At 32.6% G+C, this 14051-nt stretch overlaps 1 protein-coding gene across 1 annotated transcript in view; it reads left to right on the forward strand.

The window, feature by feature from the left end:
* The first annotated feature begins 239 nt into the window (after nt 1-239).
* The window catches only part of LOC139481526 (homeodomain-interacting protein kinase 2-like), a 31044-nt gene continuing 17232 nt past the window's right edge, over nt 240-14051 (forward strand). The window contains exons 1-2 of the mRNA XM_071264914.1: nt 240-573; nt 4715-5693. Of these exons, the coding sequence (XP_071121015.1) occupies nt 4729-5693 (965 nt within the window). The 5' untranslated portion in view covers nt 240-573; nt 4715-4728. The remainder of the gene's footprint in view (nt 574-4714; nt 5694-14051) is intronic.

Here is a 14051-nt window from a genome sequence, read left to right on the forward strand (position 1 = left end):
AACTTTCTACACATGTTTCTATGACGTCATGGTTGAGAACCTGATGGGAAATTCTTTAACAAATTTCGTAGCCACATTTTCGTATTCAAAATCATTTATTATTTTGTTATTATAAACTAGTTTAAAATACTTTTAATGAAATTTTTATACCCCAAAATAATAAAAGCGTAAGTTTCAATTATAATACGTGTATTAAATGGTAAACAAAAATGAAAACCAAAACTATATATTTTATCGGAATCGAAATGTGAATCCCCGACGTCTCATCAACATGAATTCGACTTGATCCCCCGAAAGCATTACGGAATGAATTAACGAAAAATGGCTATATTGAGACATATTTCGGGGAAGAGAACTACATGATTTTACTTTTTAATCTTTTATGACAAGGGGGAAGCAAACAGACTGATAATTTTAGTGAAACGAGGGTTACTTTCTGCTTCAAACGGAACAAAACACGCACTGGAATACCAATGTATCGACAACAAAAATCTGATCTTCTTTGTTGATGTCATTTAAAGTGGGCACACATACCATCAGGTGCTCTTATAACTGGATTTATATTCAGGAAAGGTAAGATTTGTTGAATAATAAGATAAATAATGAAAATAAGGAATTACAGATGACCATATGCGGAATAAACCGTTGCAATGTGCGGTTAATTTCCGCCTTGTTTATCGGGGTCACATTTCAAGTCAAGGTTACATTCGTCATGTTTACGTTAATGGTAACCAGTGTTATGTCTTGTATAAACTGTTTTCTTTATATATCTTTTGAAAGATTAATAAAAAAATAAAAATAATTTTGAATCTGATGTGAGAAAGTTGCAATGTACTTGAAAACTTCTCATGAAATCTTGAAAATATTCAGGTAATTTGATCATGCTCAGGTATATTGGCAATATTGCACCATGGGCACATGTACAGTAGGAGTGTTTACATTGAAGACTTCCAATTGGTATACATAATAGGAACCCAATCCAGGTATTTTGATTAAACATAAAGGATGTGAAATATAATAAAGTATTGGAAGTCTAGAGTCTGTTTCCCCAAATAAAACCCTTAAAATATTAATATTAAGGTTGATCATACATGTAAGTCTGACATGAACAATTCAGTATACTAAAGATAAATCTTAGTTTTTTTGTGAAACCGACTCCTGGTCATTATTTTTAATAAATTCCACCTTTATCAGACAATCCACTAAACAAATGTGAAGAAACATGTGGCTCCCTGAGACCCTGACATGATCACACCCTTTTAAAAAGGTTTGTGTTGAAAACATTGTTTTAATCTTATTTGAGTTGGAGTATTACTGTAAAATGGAGACATTATAGGTTTTGTCTGAAATAAGTGAAGTCCTCCAAACGTTACTTTCGTAGACCGATTCTTTTTATCATGTTTATAGTGTTTTGTGAACTATTTGAATAATTAATATTGTCATGATGATCAAAGACCAAGTTCGTTCATTATAACAGGGTCGAAATGGGGGCACTTTCATAATGACATAATGAATAGCGAAGGTTCCAAAGATTTCTCAGTCCTCAGTGGTCTTTTGCATTTAATTGGTCTAGTATGTTTTCAAGCATTACTGGTCCAATCAGTGTTTAAGCAGTCTTTTGCATTATATACATATATATATGATTATAACAAAATTCCTGCATCTACACTGGTCATTTTGCCCAGTAATTGATGAAGTTTTACTGGACATTGCCAGATGTCTGATGGAGCTTGGGAATAACTGGAATAACAATAAAAATTCTTGGCAAATGGCTTCAACATCAATTTTGGTGCATGATGATAAAAAAAATCAATTTGCGTTAATTTGTTTCCCAAAATTACAACAGTGATAATTATTTGAGACCTATGAAGAAATACAGCATAATTTTAACCAATTTGATACTAACAGTAGTGGAAAATGCTTGTTTGAGGCCTGACTGTTAAGGGCATTTCTACCCTCTTACAAGACTTGTAATTTAAAAGGAGGGAGCTGAAGGCTATATCTATAATAATCAAACTTAACTTGTCACAATGACATTTCCAGGATAAATATTTTCATTGTTTTTAAATTACTCGTGATCATATCAAGCTAACTGTTACAACAAAAAATGCCCAACTAGATTTTTTTTCTCCGCCTACCTAAGCTAATTGCTCAAGAGAGGCTAACAATGGGATATTCCAAATGCAAACATAAATCGAAAATAAACATGGGAAAAAAGCAGTACCAAAACTCAAAAAACAGTACATGTATGTGAATATATAATTTAAACCCAACATAAAAAACTACATTTTGTAAAGACTGAGCAATACAAACCCCATCTAACATATATATACAAATGTATACATGTACGTATCACAACAATCATGCATGAATTTTAAACATATAACAATAATGCCAAATAAGGTGCGAATATGCAGGGTGTGAACAAACCTAGGACACAAATGTGTAAGCTTAAGGTGTTAACTAACACAGGGTGTAAATAGAGCAAATAGACCGGATACCAACGTAAATTGCCTCATGGGGAATTATTCCATACATTTTTTAGGAAATAACCGGGAACTGTCAGAAATTATAGTTTAGGTGAGTTTTCATTGAAAATATCACAAATTTATAAATAAATGAAACAACATGCAATAACAGTATAATTTTTGGGGGTAAAAACTAGTAAAAGAAATTTTATGTACATCAATTCAAGAAGTAATAATTAGTTCAATGATAAGAAGTTATCAACAACTTGTTATAAGTTGTCAGTAAATCAGGTAAGGATTGTTCATCTTTTGAAAAAGATGCTTCATTTGCAAACTTCCAAAAATACATTATAGAACTGATAGACATTAAGTTTATCAAGGATGTTATATTAGAAGGAGAGTGAACACTCTGCTTGATACAAAATTAGCACCCCCAGGATATCAGTTCGATCAGAGAAAAATATAAAGAAACCAACATGTTTATCAACCACTTGACATGGCCCTCTGATGTACCCGGCTGTTACCGCGAGTAGTTCTGGCTATTGGATAAATCGCATATGTCACATGATTGTTTTAAGTGACTGGGTCATTAAAGTTCAGGTGTATTTTTAGTTACAGTGCAGTGCATAGGTGTTTATGATTTGGAAAAAGATTTGACGCGCAATTTCAAAATCAACCGTCTGTCTACGGTGAAAAAAGATAAAGAAATGACAAAGTTATAAGGGTTTAAAGGAAAGTTAGTGAGCGATTTTTATTCAACACTACATTGCTTTAAACAAAGATTTTCGCTTCACCTGTCAATTTCTGCTTATGAGAATTGGCAGGTAATAATCATAGAAAATATACGAATATGCAAAGTACTTTAGTTACGGTGACCGGTAACGACCGGAAGGAATATTTGCAACTGAAACATAGAGAAATTTATCGGGAACATCGTAAAAGTGACTTTCCATCTTTCTGTTATGACTGTTGATATTAACATTGACGGCAATGAGACGGATATTTGTTTTATTTCTATTGGTAATAAGTTTACTTTTAACATAAAATTTTAATTTTTAAGTACTTAATAAAAAATATCACAAAAAATCTGATTAATATTTCAATAATTGTATATCTGGTCAGTTTATGACACCTCAGGTGTTTCCGTTCTTACTCGGGTATGTTATTAGGACAAAATCTCCCTCTGTGACTGAGTCGATCTCAACTAATTAACACCCACTTACAGAAAAGTCGGTAACATTTTATGTGTAATTATCATCTTTCGTCCTCTCTCCTTCTAATATAACCTCCTTGAGTTTATAGACAATTTAATATTATAATTCTCACAAAATAATTCATCTGCCTTACCAAACATCCAAAAATTTATAAAATAATCTGAAATCTAAAAACTGTAAAATTTATAATACAGTTTTATTTGTAGAAATGAACCAGTTCTAACGTTAACTTTATTTGTTAATTATAAATAACAAGATATTGAAATGCTACATGTACTGCTACATGTATATTATATGTCCATCCACTTCCTATTTTAGGAACATTTGAATTACAGATACATCATGTACATGTCGGTCACAATAGTCTTATTAGATTTGCTAATCCACTATTACAACTTTTTTTTTTGCTGTAAAAAACAAACTGTCATTTGTAACTACAATATAACTGTTACCTATATTTTTCAAGAAATAAAATTTGGAACATCCTATTGGAAATACACTTCATAGTATTACTCTCTTGTATCCTCTAGACTAGCCCTGTAGATGATACAGATGTTTGACACTCAAAACAGGTCACTGGTGCAGACAGAACAATAGTGGTTCTAAACTGAAAATACTTATACATTGTATATAATATACAATTCAATGTGACATATTTCTGAAGGATTTGTAGTTTCCATTGTACATATATATATATGATATTAGTGCATATTATACATGTAAATTGTTCCATTTCAATGCTTGAATTGATTATTTTTTTGTTGCAGCAGGTGTTACTAAATTACATTTGTAGTTCATATTGGCAATGATTATTAGCATTCAGTTGTTTCAAATTAGTTTAATAGTAGGCACTTGTGCAAATGTTCATATACACATTTTTTGTAAAATCAAAATGAATGCTACAAGTGTGATGGGGAGGAACAAAACGTAAATATTAGATGCATGTCTCAAAGGCCGTTACAATACATGATTTCTGTCAAACTCAAAAGTTTGTTTTTAATTTGTTATATTTTTATTGTGTTTATTTTGCAGACTAAAAGTTACTGATGCAAGAAGACTTTCTAAAGTACAGTTCAAAACAAAGTGCATTTAGTAACTTTAAGAAGATCAAGTTAGAACCCGATATCCATGATGTGAATGCTTTTGGTAGACACGAAATATCAAGCAGCCCTATAGTATACCAACATAATACTGCCTATATTTTACCACAGAATCGTAATGTCCTAAGAGATATTGATAATCAGACTCAGAATTATATCCGTGCTTCTACAATTAAACTATTAAATTCGTACCAGAGATGTGGCATTAAAAGGAAGAGTGACGACCTTGACGCACCCATGCAGCTCCAAGTGCAAGAGACACAGCCAGTTTCAAGTGATGAAGACAAAGGCACAAATGTTGCCACGACAACTACCTCCAAAAATACCTCCTCGTCCAATAACGAGGGGGATTATCAACTGGTACAACATGAGGTTTTGTATTCGATGACCAGTCATAATGCATATGAAGTGCTAGAATTTCTTGGTCGTGGAACATTTGGTCAAGTAGTGAAATGTTGGAAAAAAGGCACTAATGAAATAGTTGCCATTAAAATATTGAAGAATCACCCATCATATGCTCGTCAAGGACAGATAGAGGTGAGCATATTGACTCGGTTAAGTCATGAAAATGCAGACGAATTTAATTTCGTGCGAGCATATGAATGCTTTCAGCACAAAAACCATACATGTTTGGTTTTTGAAATGCTGGAACAAAATCTGTATGATTTCTTGAAACAAAACAAATTCCAACCACTGCCACTTAAATACATCCGTCCTGTCACACAACAAGTTTTAACGGCCCTTCTTAAATTGAAGAGCCTCCATTTGATTCATGCGGATTTAAAACCTGAAAACATCATGTTGGTGGACCCAGTGCAATTTCCATACCGTGTAAAAGTGATAGACTTTGGATCTGCAAGCCATGTGTCAAAAGCTGTATGTTCAACATATCTTCAGTCAAGATACTACAGGTAAGAAACCTAATTGACTATAAGTTATAATATTACAGGTAAGATATTTTAGTATGATGGGTAAGCTTGCATGATAATACTGTAGATGTATTGCTCATAACATTCACAAAATGGAAATTACTTGAACTTGATGTAGTAGTAAGTACAGGTATGCTTATACCAATGTACCACTAGCATGCTTAACAAAATAGAAATTACTTGATGTAGTACTAGTGCACACAACACTTAAGCTTGGTACTTGAGAATAAGTAGTTCAAGGCAAATGTTTTAGATAACAATACAAACTTGACTAAGTAGTCAACAAATACTAGTACAATGTACATTTTTTTTTGTACAATGAAAAAAATGTGCATGTCGGTTATGCAACATAGTAGACTATACATATACTCCATTGTACTCAATTTAGGTCAAGGACTAGCAGGTTTCAGTAGAATCAGTACAAAGACATCTGCGTGATCCCACTGTAAAAATAAAGTTGAACCTGTACATGTTAGACTGCTCTTCAATTATTAATCTATAATTAGAAACAGGCTAACCCTCGACTTTAAGCTGCTAAATTTCTGGCTGGCAACCAGTTGTCACTGACTCAAGAAACAGAAATTGTGATTTCATTTCACCATATTATAAACTTACTGTTTATTACAGACTGAGCAGAGTAGTTTAACTGACTTATCTGATTTTTATGTCCCATTTATGGGCATTATGTTTTTTGGTCTGTGCTTCCATTCGTTTGTCTGTCTGTCCCGCTTAAGGTTAAATTTTTGGTTGAGGTAGTTTTTGATGAAGTTGAAGTCTAACCAACTTGAAACTTAGTAAACACAGGGGTTAAAAAATCCACTAGCCCGACGCCCGGGACTAGATCATTTACGCCTCGGGCAATTAAAATGTGTAATCCGATATGCCCGACGGACTAGTAACAAAAAATTCTTGACGTTTCCAAAATAGAAAGTGAAAAATCCCTTCATCACTATTCTCTGTTAGCCAATTCGATTCAATTAACTCATCTGGGATTCCAAGAATTTGAACTGGTTTGTACAGGTCCTGTTGTACATATTTTAAAAATAGAACAATTAACTCATGCATGTCTGGTGGCTTTGTATCATGTGTTGATTGCAATTCCCGTACTTTAAATAACGATTTCTCATACCATGGCTTGGTTGGGGTATTGTACATTGCTTATCCTGCCGAGATTTTTAATTAACGGTATTTGGGGGTATGATGTATTGGTTGGTATTGACCTGTCTTGTTGCACAGCTCTTGAGCACGAAACCATGCAACAAAATATTTTTTAATATTTTAGTACGGGAACCCCAGGAACTTCGTCAGTTTCAAAACGAAAAACGGTAGATGAAAGGAGTAACGAGGCTGAAAATTCATCCCCCAAAAATGCTAAATACGACAGGGAAAAGCCGCGGAAAAAAATTAATAGTGTCCAGGACAGAAGGGCTGCCAAGTCTTTAGCGCGAGACTCACACATGTTCATGCTTATTTGGCGGCATTTTCCTTTGATCTATTGTTTTTTCTCTTTGATCTTTACAATTTGGCCAAAAAATCACACAGTCACTTCCTGAAAAGTTGGCAGAACTGGGACACCAAGATTCCCCTGGCAAGGTTGGCTGTTGCTGAGAAATAAAAAACAGACAATACTCTGTGAATATTGCCGTTAGTTGCCCCAAGCACTCAAATAAAAAGTCTGCTTTGAATGTGGGAACAACTTAGTTAGGTTAAGCACTAAAAGAATAAATAACAGATCAACACAAATTATTTAACACAGTGTATAATGTCTCCTTCAAAACAAAGGACACCCAATTTGTATTATGCAGCAAACTCTTGATTTTTAAGGCATACTAGGGCTAGCAGGTCAGTTTTGATGGACTAGCAGTTCTTCCAACAGGGCTAGTAAAATCCTGCTGCCAATAAGTCCTGGGCTAGTTAGCTGTAACAAAAATTTTTAACCCCTGAAACATGTTACGTATGATAAGATCTTTCTAATTTTAATGCCAAATTAGAGATTTTATCCCATTTTCACGGTCCACTGAACATAGAAAATTATAGTGGGGATGGGGCATCCAGCAGTCTTTACGATAAACAGTTTAAATCTACAGACCCATGAGGTTAATTTAAAATATTTTGTTGTTAGATTCTGTTGGCCTGTATATATGAATTTTACAGGCCAGAGAGCAATTTTACAAGCCTTGGCTGCCGTTCAGCATGAAGACTGCATCCATGTACTTGGGACACATTCTTGTTTCCAACAACAAACAAATGGAAGTTTTTTACAACCTTGACTGGCTATACAGCCCTTGCTTTTTCTTGTTTCCAGCTTACCGGGTACTTTATATATGCTAACATGTACATGTTTACTGACCAACAAAAATAAATCAAGACTATTTAGACTTGATACTGAATTTCAGTAAAAATTTTAATCTATCATGAAAAACAATTTTTCCTAAGCCTTAATCATGCAGTCATGCAGATTGCTAATTTTGTTTCACATGTGTTTCACTCCAAACCCTTGCATGTGGTGAAAATAAATTAGAAAAAAATAAACCACTTTGTTTGATTAAACTTGTCTTGAAAGTGAAAAGAATTTCTTTATCCAGGATGGCAAGCTTAAGTTTCAGAGCTGAGCATGTGTGTACCACCAGAGGGAAATTATGTTGTAGGATTCTTTTTTAATTAGCCACACATATAGGGAACGTAATTAAATGAGAAATTTAATTAAAATTGTATGACTTCAAGCCACTAAATGACAAGTATACAAGGCTCACACGGCCTGCATAATACATTGTACATGTACATGTATATCTGAAATGTAATTTAACATTTAATAATAAAGAATTCATCAGGAATTGATTAAACAATTTATAATGTTAAATGACTGATTATTTCATTCAAATTTTATATTTGACTTTGTACATACAAATGTACAATTACATTGTAATGTGCCTGTGCAATAAATATATTAAAGGATTGTTTGGAAATAAAATCTGTTTTATTACAATATTGTCAATAGTTTTGAACATTTATCAGTGATAATCAGTGACCGATAACCGGCTTTGCTGGTGACATACAGTGTAGATTAAAAGCCCAATTGACATTTATGAAAAAGGCTCAAGAAATAGGAAACCATTATCGATTCAATCTAAAGGAGTGCAATTTAGGGATATTTAAATCTTTCAATCTTCCGATTTTATTAGTTAGTCTGTCAATGGCCATAGTGAAACATAAAGGGTTTTATCCTGTGGGGAATTTTGTAAAAGTTTTGTTAAGGAATCAATCAACACATCTGTATACCTGGATACATTGTGTACAATAATGTATGTTAGCTACAGTACAGACACATTATCAATACCTTAACATTTGTTATATATATAGTTCAAAAAGTATAACACAAGTACTGTACATGTATAGAAGTTTTATTCAAAAAGGTGAAATTCATTAAAACGCACAAAATCAGACCAAGGAATAAATGGATATATACATTTGTATATACATGTACATGTATATAACAACTCATATTTAAAACTGACATGGTACAAGCTTTTTCAGAGTTCTAAAACTATGCTTTATCTCTATAAGATAACTTTTATAACCATGGGGAAGGTTACGTAAATGTTTCTCTTTACATGATATATTACTAGACATGAACTTTTGAGTCCAAATATTTTATTACGTGTACAATGTATGTTATGTACACTGGATTGATTGTCACACTGTGTATCCAACAACATAATTCAACCAGAAAATTTATCAAATATATCATCTAGAGGTCAAGGTTAAAAAATGTATGGTCTTAAGTCATAAACAAGTGTCTATATCAGATAGAATTTCTATAAAGCATGAGATCACCCAAGATTCAATCATTCAATAATGTTTTTAAAGGACAAATTTAAAACAGATATGTCAGAACATTGACTTCCAGTCCAGTGATATGTTTCCTGATTTTATAACATGTGGCAGGGTTAAACAAGTTGGGATTTTATATACCATACCTACATGTATTACTGAGCTATCCCCAATATATAGTAGAGAATAAAAGGCATGAGAAACCAAAGGGACGATAAAAAACCACACGTCCTATAAAGACCTACTATACCTGTACATGGTTTCGTAACGAAAAAAAAACAATGAGAGGTAGATAACATTTTACACAGCACTACATACATGTGTATGTAAAAAACCTAAAGACTGGGCATCACAAACACAACCATAAACTGGGCGCATACTTGTATTGTTCTCCTGTACATGTCTTTTTGTTTAACTGTTAATCTGACTCCAGTGTATCCCAAACTCTGTCTGACCAAAGAAATGTCAGACAAAAAATCATTTGGTCAGACAGAAATTTTTATATTTTTCTGTTGAACATATAGTAGAAAATGTCAAAAAAAAATTTGGGTCAGACAAACCGTAAACCAGTTTGGCTCAGACTGCGAATTTAATTATATAAGGTTCATATTATTTTCGTGTCTGTGTTCTTTTGTCTGACAGCTGTTAGTTGTCTCTGAGGCACATATTATTTTCCTGCCCATGTCCTTTTGTCTGACTGTTACATGTAGCTATAGGTACACTGCAGTGGTCTAGCTAGCCCAAAATAGAAGGGCGCTGCGCCCTGGGTGCCCTCAGCCGCGCCCTGGGTGCCTTCATCCGCGCCCTTCTGCCTGACGTCTTTTTCCAAAATTATCTTGTGCCGTTTTGGTAAAATTTTGTTTCATCGATTTCTGATCTCCAAGTTAATTACATATATGACACCTGTGTGATTGCCCCCAGGTTAATCATGTCATTACAATCAATTACAATGATAAAGACTTCAAAGGTGTTAATAACTAGGTAATTTAATTAGGACAATGTATCTTTTTGATGAATGTGTCAAGAGTGTGTTTAGCTTGGGTCGGCATTTTCGATCTCCAAGTCACAATGGAAGAGCGTATATAAATGAAGACTTTCATGACTTTAGAATTGAATTTAAGCCATCAAAATAAAACTATGCCTTTACAGAAATGCCTTCCATCTCAACTCGTTAGCGACAAGCACAGTTTTTAATTAACTCAAACGTGGTGGAAAATTGATTTTGGAGTTACTTCCCCTGTTTTAGCTTATTACAAATTTGTGCTCTAAAAATATTATCTAGTACCAAAAAAAGGAATAAATTACCAATTGAATATATAATAACATAATAATGTTACCTTAAAGATATTAACTGTCTTTGAACATATTAAAAAATATATATTGCAATTTCTACTTGATAATTATACTTTTAGCAATCCATGTTCTAAACATTGTTAAATTTGTAATGCTCTCAGTTTCAGAAGATTTGATGTATTAAAAGCTATAATTCCTATATAGATAAAAAAAAACAAAAAACAACACATATTCTTTGATAATGGGTAGAGTGAAGTTAAACTGTAAAAACATAATATGTTGATGAAGATGTACTACACCATTCATAACTACACAAACAATGAAATAAAGACTATAGTTGAAAAGCATCTTTATTTAAAAAAAAAAACATATACAGTAAAAAAAAAAAGAGATTTGTTAACTCGTGATACACACAGAAACGTAGACATAAAAATGAGCAGTGCCTTTTCTTATCATAAAAAGTGCCCTGCCCTCCACTGGCACCCTGCCCCTTTTGATTTCTAGCTAGAGCACTGCACTGTATATCATCTTCGCTAGCCAAGGGTTACGATCCACTCCCGCTCTCTTCACCCTTGGCAGATTGAGCTAACATTTGTGATATCAATGATGCGCCATCTATCGGAAGATTAAAGTCACGCCCATTCCGAATACATTATTCTTGACCAATGGTAGCACTTGAACTCTTCAATTTGGAGGTAAAAACACTGTAGCGTCTAGATTCTACACACTTGGTAAAGCCGGAAACAAAAATATACGTCAACATTCATGCATTTGTGCTTGAAACATACACAGGAACTTCTATTAGTTGATTAAAACATTCCAGTTGTCACTAAATATAATCGTATGTTAAGTGATATTAAAGACTTGTTGCGCAATAAACACGTGCACGTGGCAATTGTTTACAAACACTTTCTACATCTACACGTGATCATTTTATAGGCGCTTTTTGATTGGATGCAGCGAGTTTCCACTGCAACCAATAAAAATCCTTACCATGTGTCTCCGAAATTTTATCTCAATCCGCCAAGGGTGAAGAGAGCGGGAGTGGATCGTAACCCTTGGCTAGCGAAGATGACTGTATATAGTCAATCCCTTTGGCACATATTATTTTCCTGTCAGTGTCCTTTTGTCTGACTGTTAGCTAGTCTGTCCCTTTTAAGGTTAAAGCTCCTGTTTACCACGAAGTTGCTCTCCTATTAACCTAAAAATAAGTACCATGCACCTGTTGATGTAAAGTTTTAAAAAATGGATGTTAAATAAGGTTTGATCCAGCTTTTGTGGTTCACTGAATATGGAAATGTGATGGTGTGAAATGGGTACATTCTCATTTTAAAGTTTTGGTCTTTAGCTAATGGTAAAGTCAGGGTCACATCAACTTGAACTTATAATTTAGCACACATTCTCATTAGGAAGTGAATTTTCTTCAAAATAAGCGACTGAAAGTGGGTTATGTCTTTGGTGTACGTGCATGTCTAATTAGATGAACTATTTTAAGACATCTGAAAATTTATAGATAATTTTTTAAGGAAAGTATAAAATAAACATGTAAATTTAGATTTATACAAGTTTAGTCTTTTATTTAAGTTTTGTACATGTTATGTACATGTATATTACATCTGATATATTAGTAAAGTTAAAAGTAGGTCCTTATCATTATTACATGGTAGAACACTATTTGCATTTGTTGTTTAATGTAAGGATTTATGTGATTATTCAAGGAAAAGGAAAATGTATTTAACATGTAACTTTACTTAAGCCAAAAAATACTTCAAAGAAAACTGAATTAAGATGTTAGATTTATGAAAAGATTAAAAATTATTTTATGAAGATGGATTGGTGTTTGGCATTGTAGTCTAGCTTAATCATTGCAAAACTGCCAAAGAATTCAAAGGAAAATGATTACCATATATAAATCTTTGTTTTTTATTGCCTTGCAATCAACATGCATGTAATACATACATGTACCTTTTCATACAAAGTAAATTTTGTGTACCAGTAATTTCAGACTTAATGTCAGATTTTCATAATATTGTACATGTACTAAGCATTTCTCTGTTATGAAAAATGAACTCGGTACTGCCTGACCCTCTGAAATAGAAATCTAGAGAGATTAAAAATCTCAAATCTCAATCATCACTAAGAAATATGCTTTAATTAAAGTAACTTTACTTTACTTTACTTGTAAATTAAAACAGGTAAAAGTCACACATAGATACATTGTTTACCTGTGCAATGAATGAAGAGTACACAATGTAGTTAGTGGTATTGTTTACATTGTGTATATCTCAGGTTGTATATATATTAAAACCTTGACCTTTACATAAACTTCTTATGTTATATACAGAAATGTATACTCCAACATAAACTTCAGTGAAATGTCTTTGTTAGGTTAGGATCTGTATAATAAAATTTAAATGTTTGTCAAATGTAAACTATATTAAGAAGATATTTTGTGGTTAGAGAGAATAAATTTTAATTGTTGTAGAGATTTAAATGATACTTCAGTACATGTAGAAATAATTTTAATGATGCTTTATGTGAACAAAATGTAAATGATTTGGCTATATGAATATCTTAAAAAATAACAAGGTTGAGGTTGCCTTGATTTCAACTGAATATGTTCTGATTGCAAATATATATCTTATTTAAGAACTTTAATTATATTAATAAATATAAACGAAGAAAGAAAATTTTGAACTGAATATTAATTAAGAAGAAAACAGAAGAATTGTCTTATATATATGCATATGTGAGCATCAATAAAAAGTATCTACTAAATAATGATATTGCTACTGTGTAAATTCTTAGAACCATTATAATGTCTTTACATATTTCCCATGAACATGATGAAACAAATATCTAAATTAAAACAATAATTGTAAATGTTATTTTTTTTCACCTCAATGGGAATATAGGTTTTTCATACCTCCTTCTTTGTAAATATATGTAGGAACAAATGTTTGTGTACACTGATGGTAGAGAATTCGAAGTTTTACCCTGATTCTATAAGTTTTGAATTTAAGCTTTAATTCAGCATCATTTGATAAACCCCAAAGCATTAAATGTTAACAACAAGATTCTACTAAAATTTATCTCAAGGCCAGGTTGTTATTTGAAATTTCCTGGTAGATTATTTGCTGAATTCAGTTATTTTGTCTGTCATTGGCATCACTAAGTTACTGGAATTTTTCAATGAATATATATATATGTATATAT

The sequence above is a fragment of the Mytilus edulis genome, chromosome 7 (assembly GCF_963676685.1).
Source record: "Mytilus edulis chromosome 7, xbMytEdul2.2, whole genome shotgun sequence".
In the NCBI taxonomy this organism is placed as follows: Eukaryota; Metazoa; Mollusca; class Bivalvia; order Mytilida; family Mytilidae; genus Mytilus; species Mytilus edulis.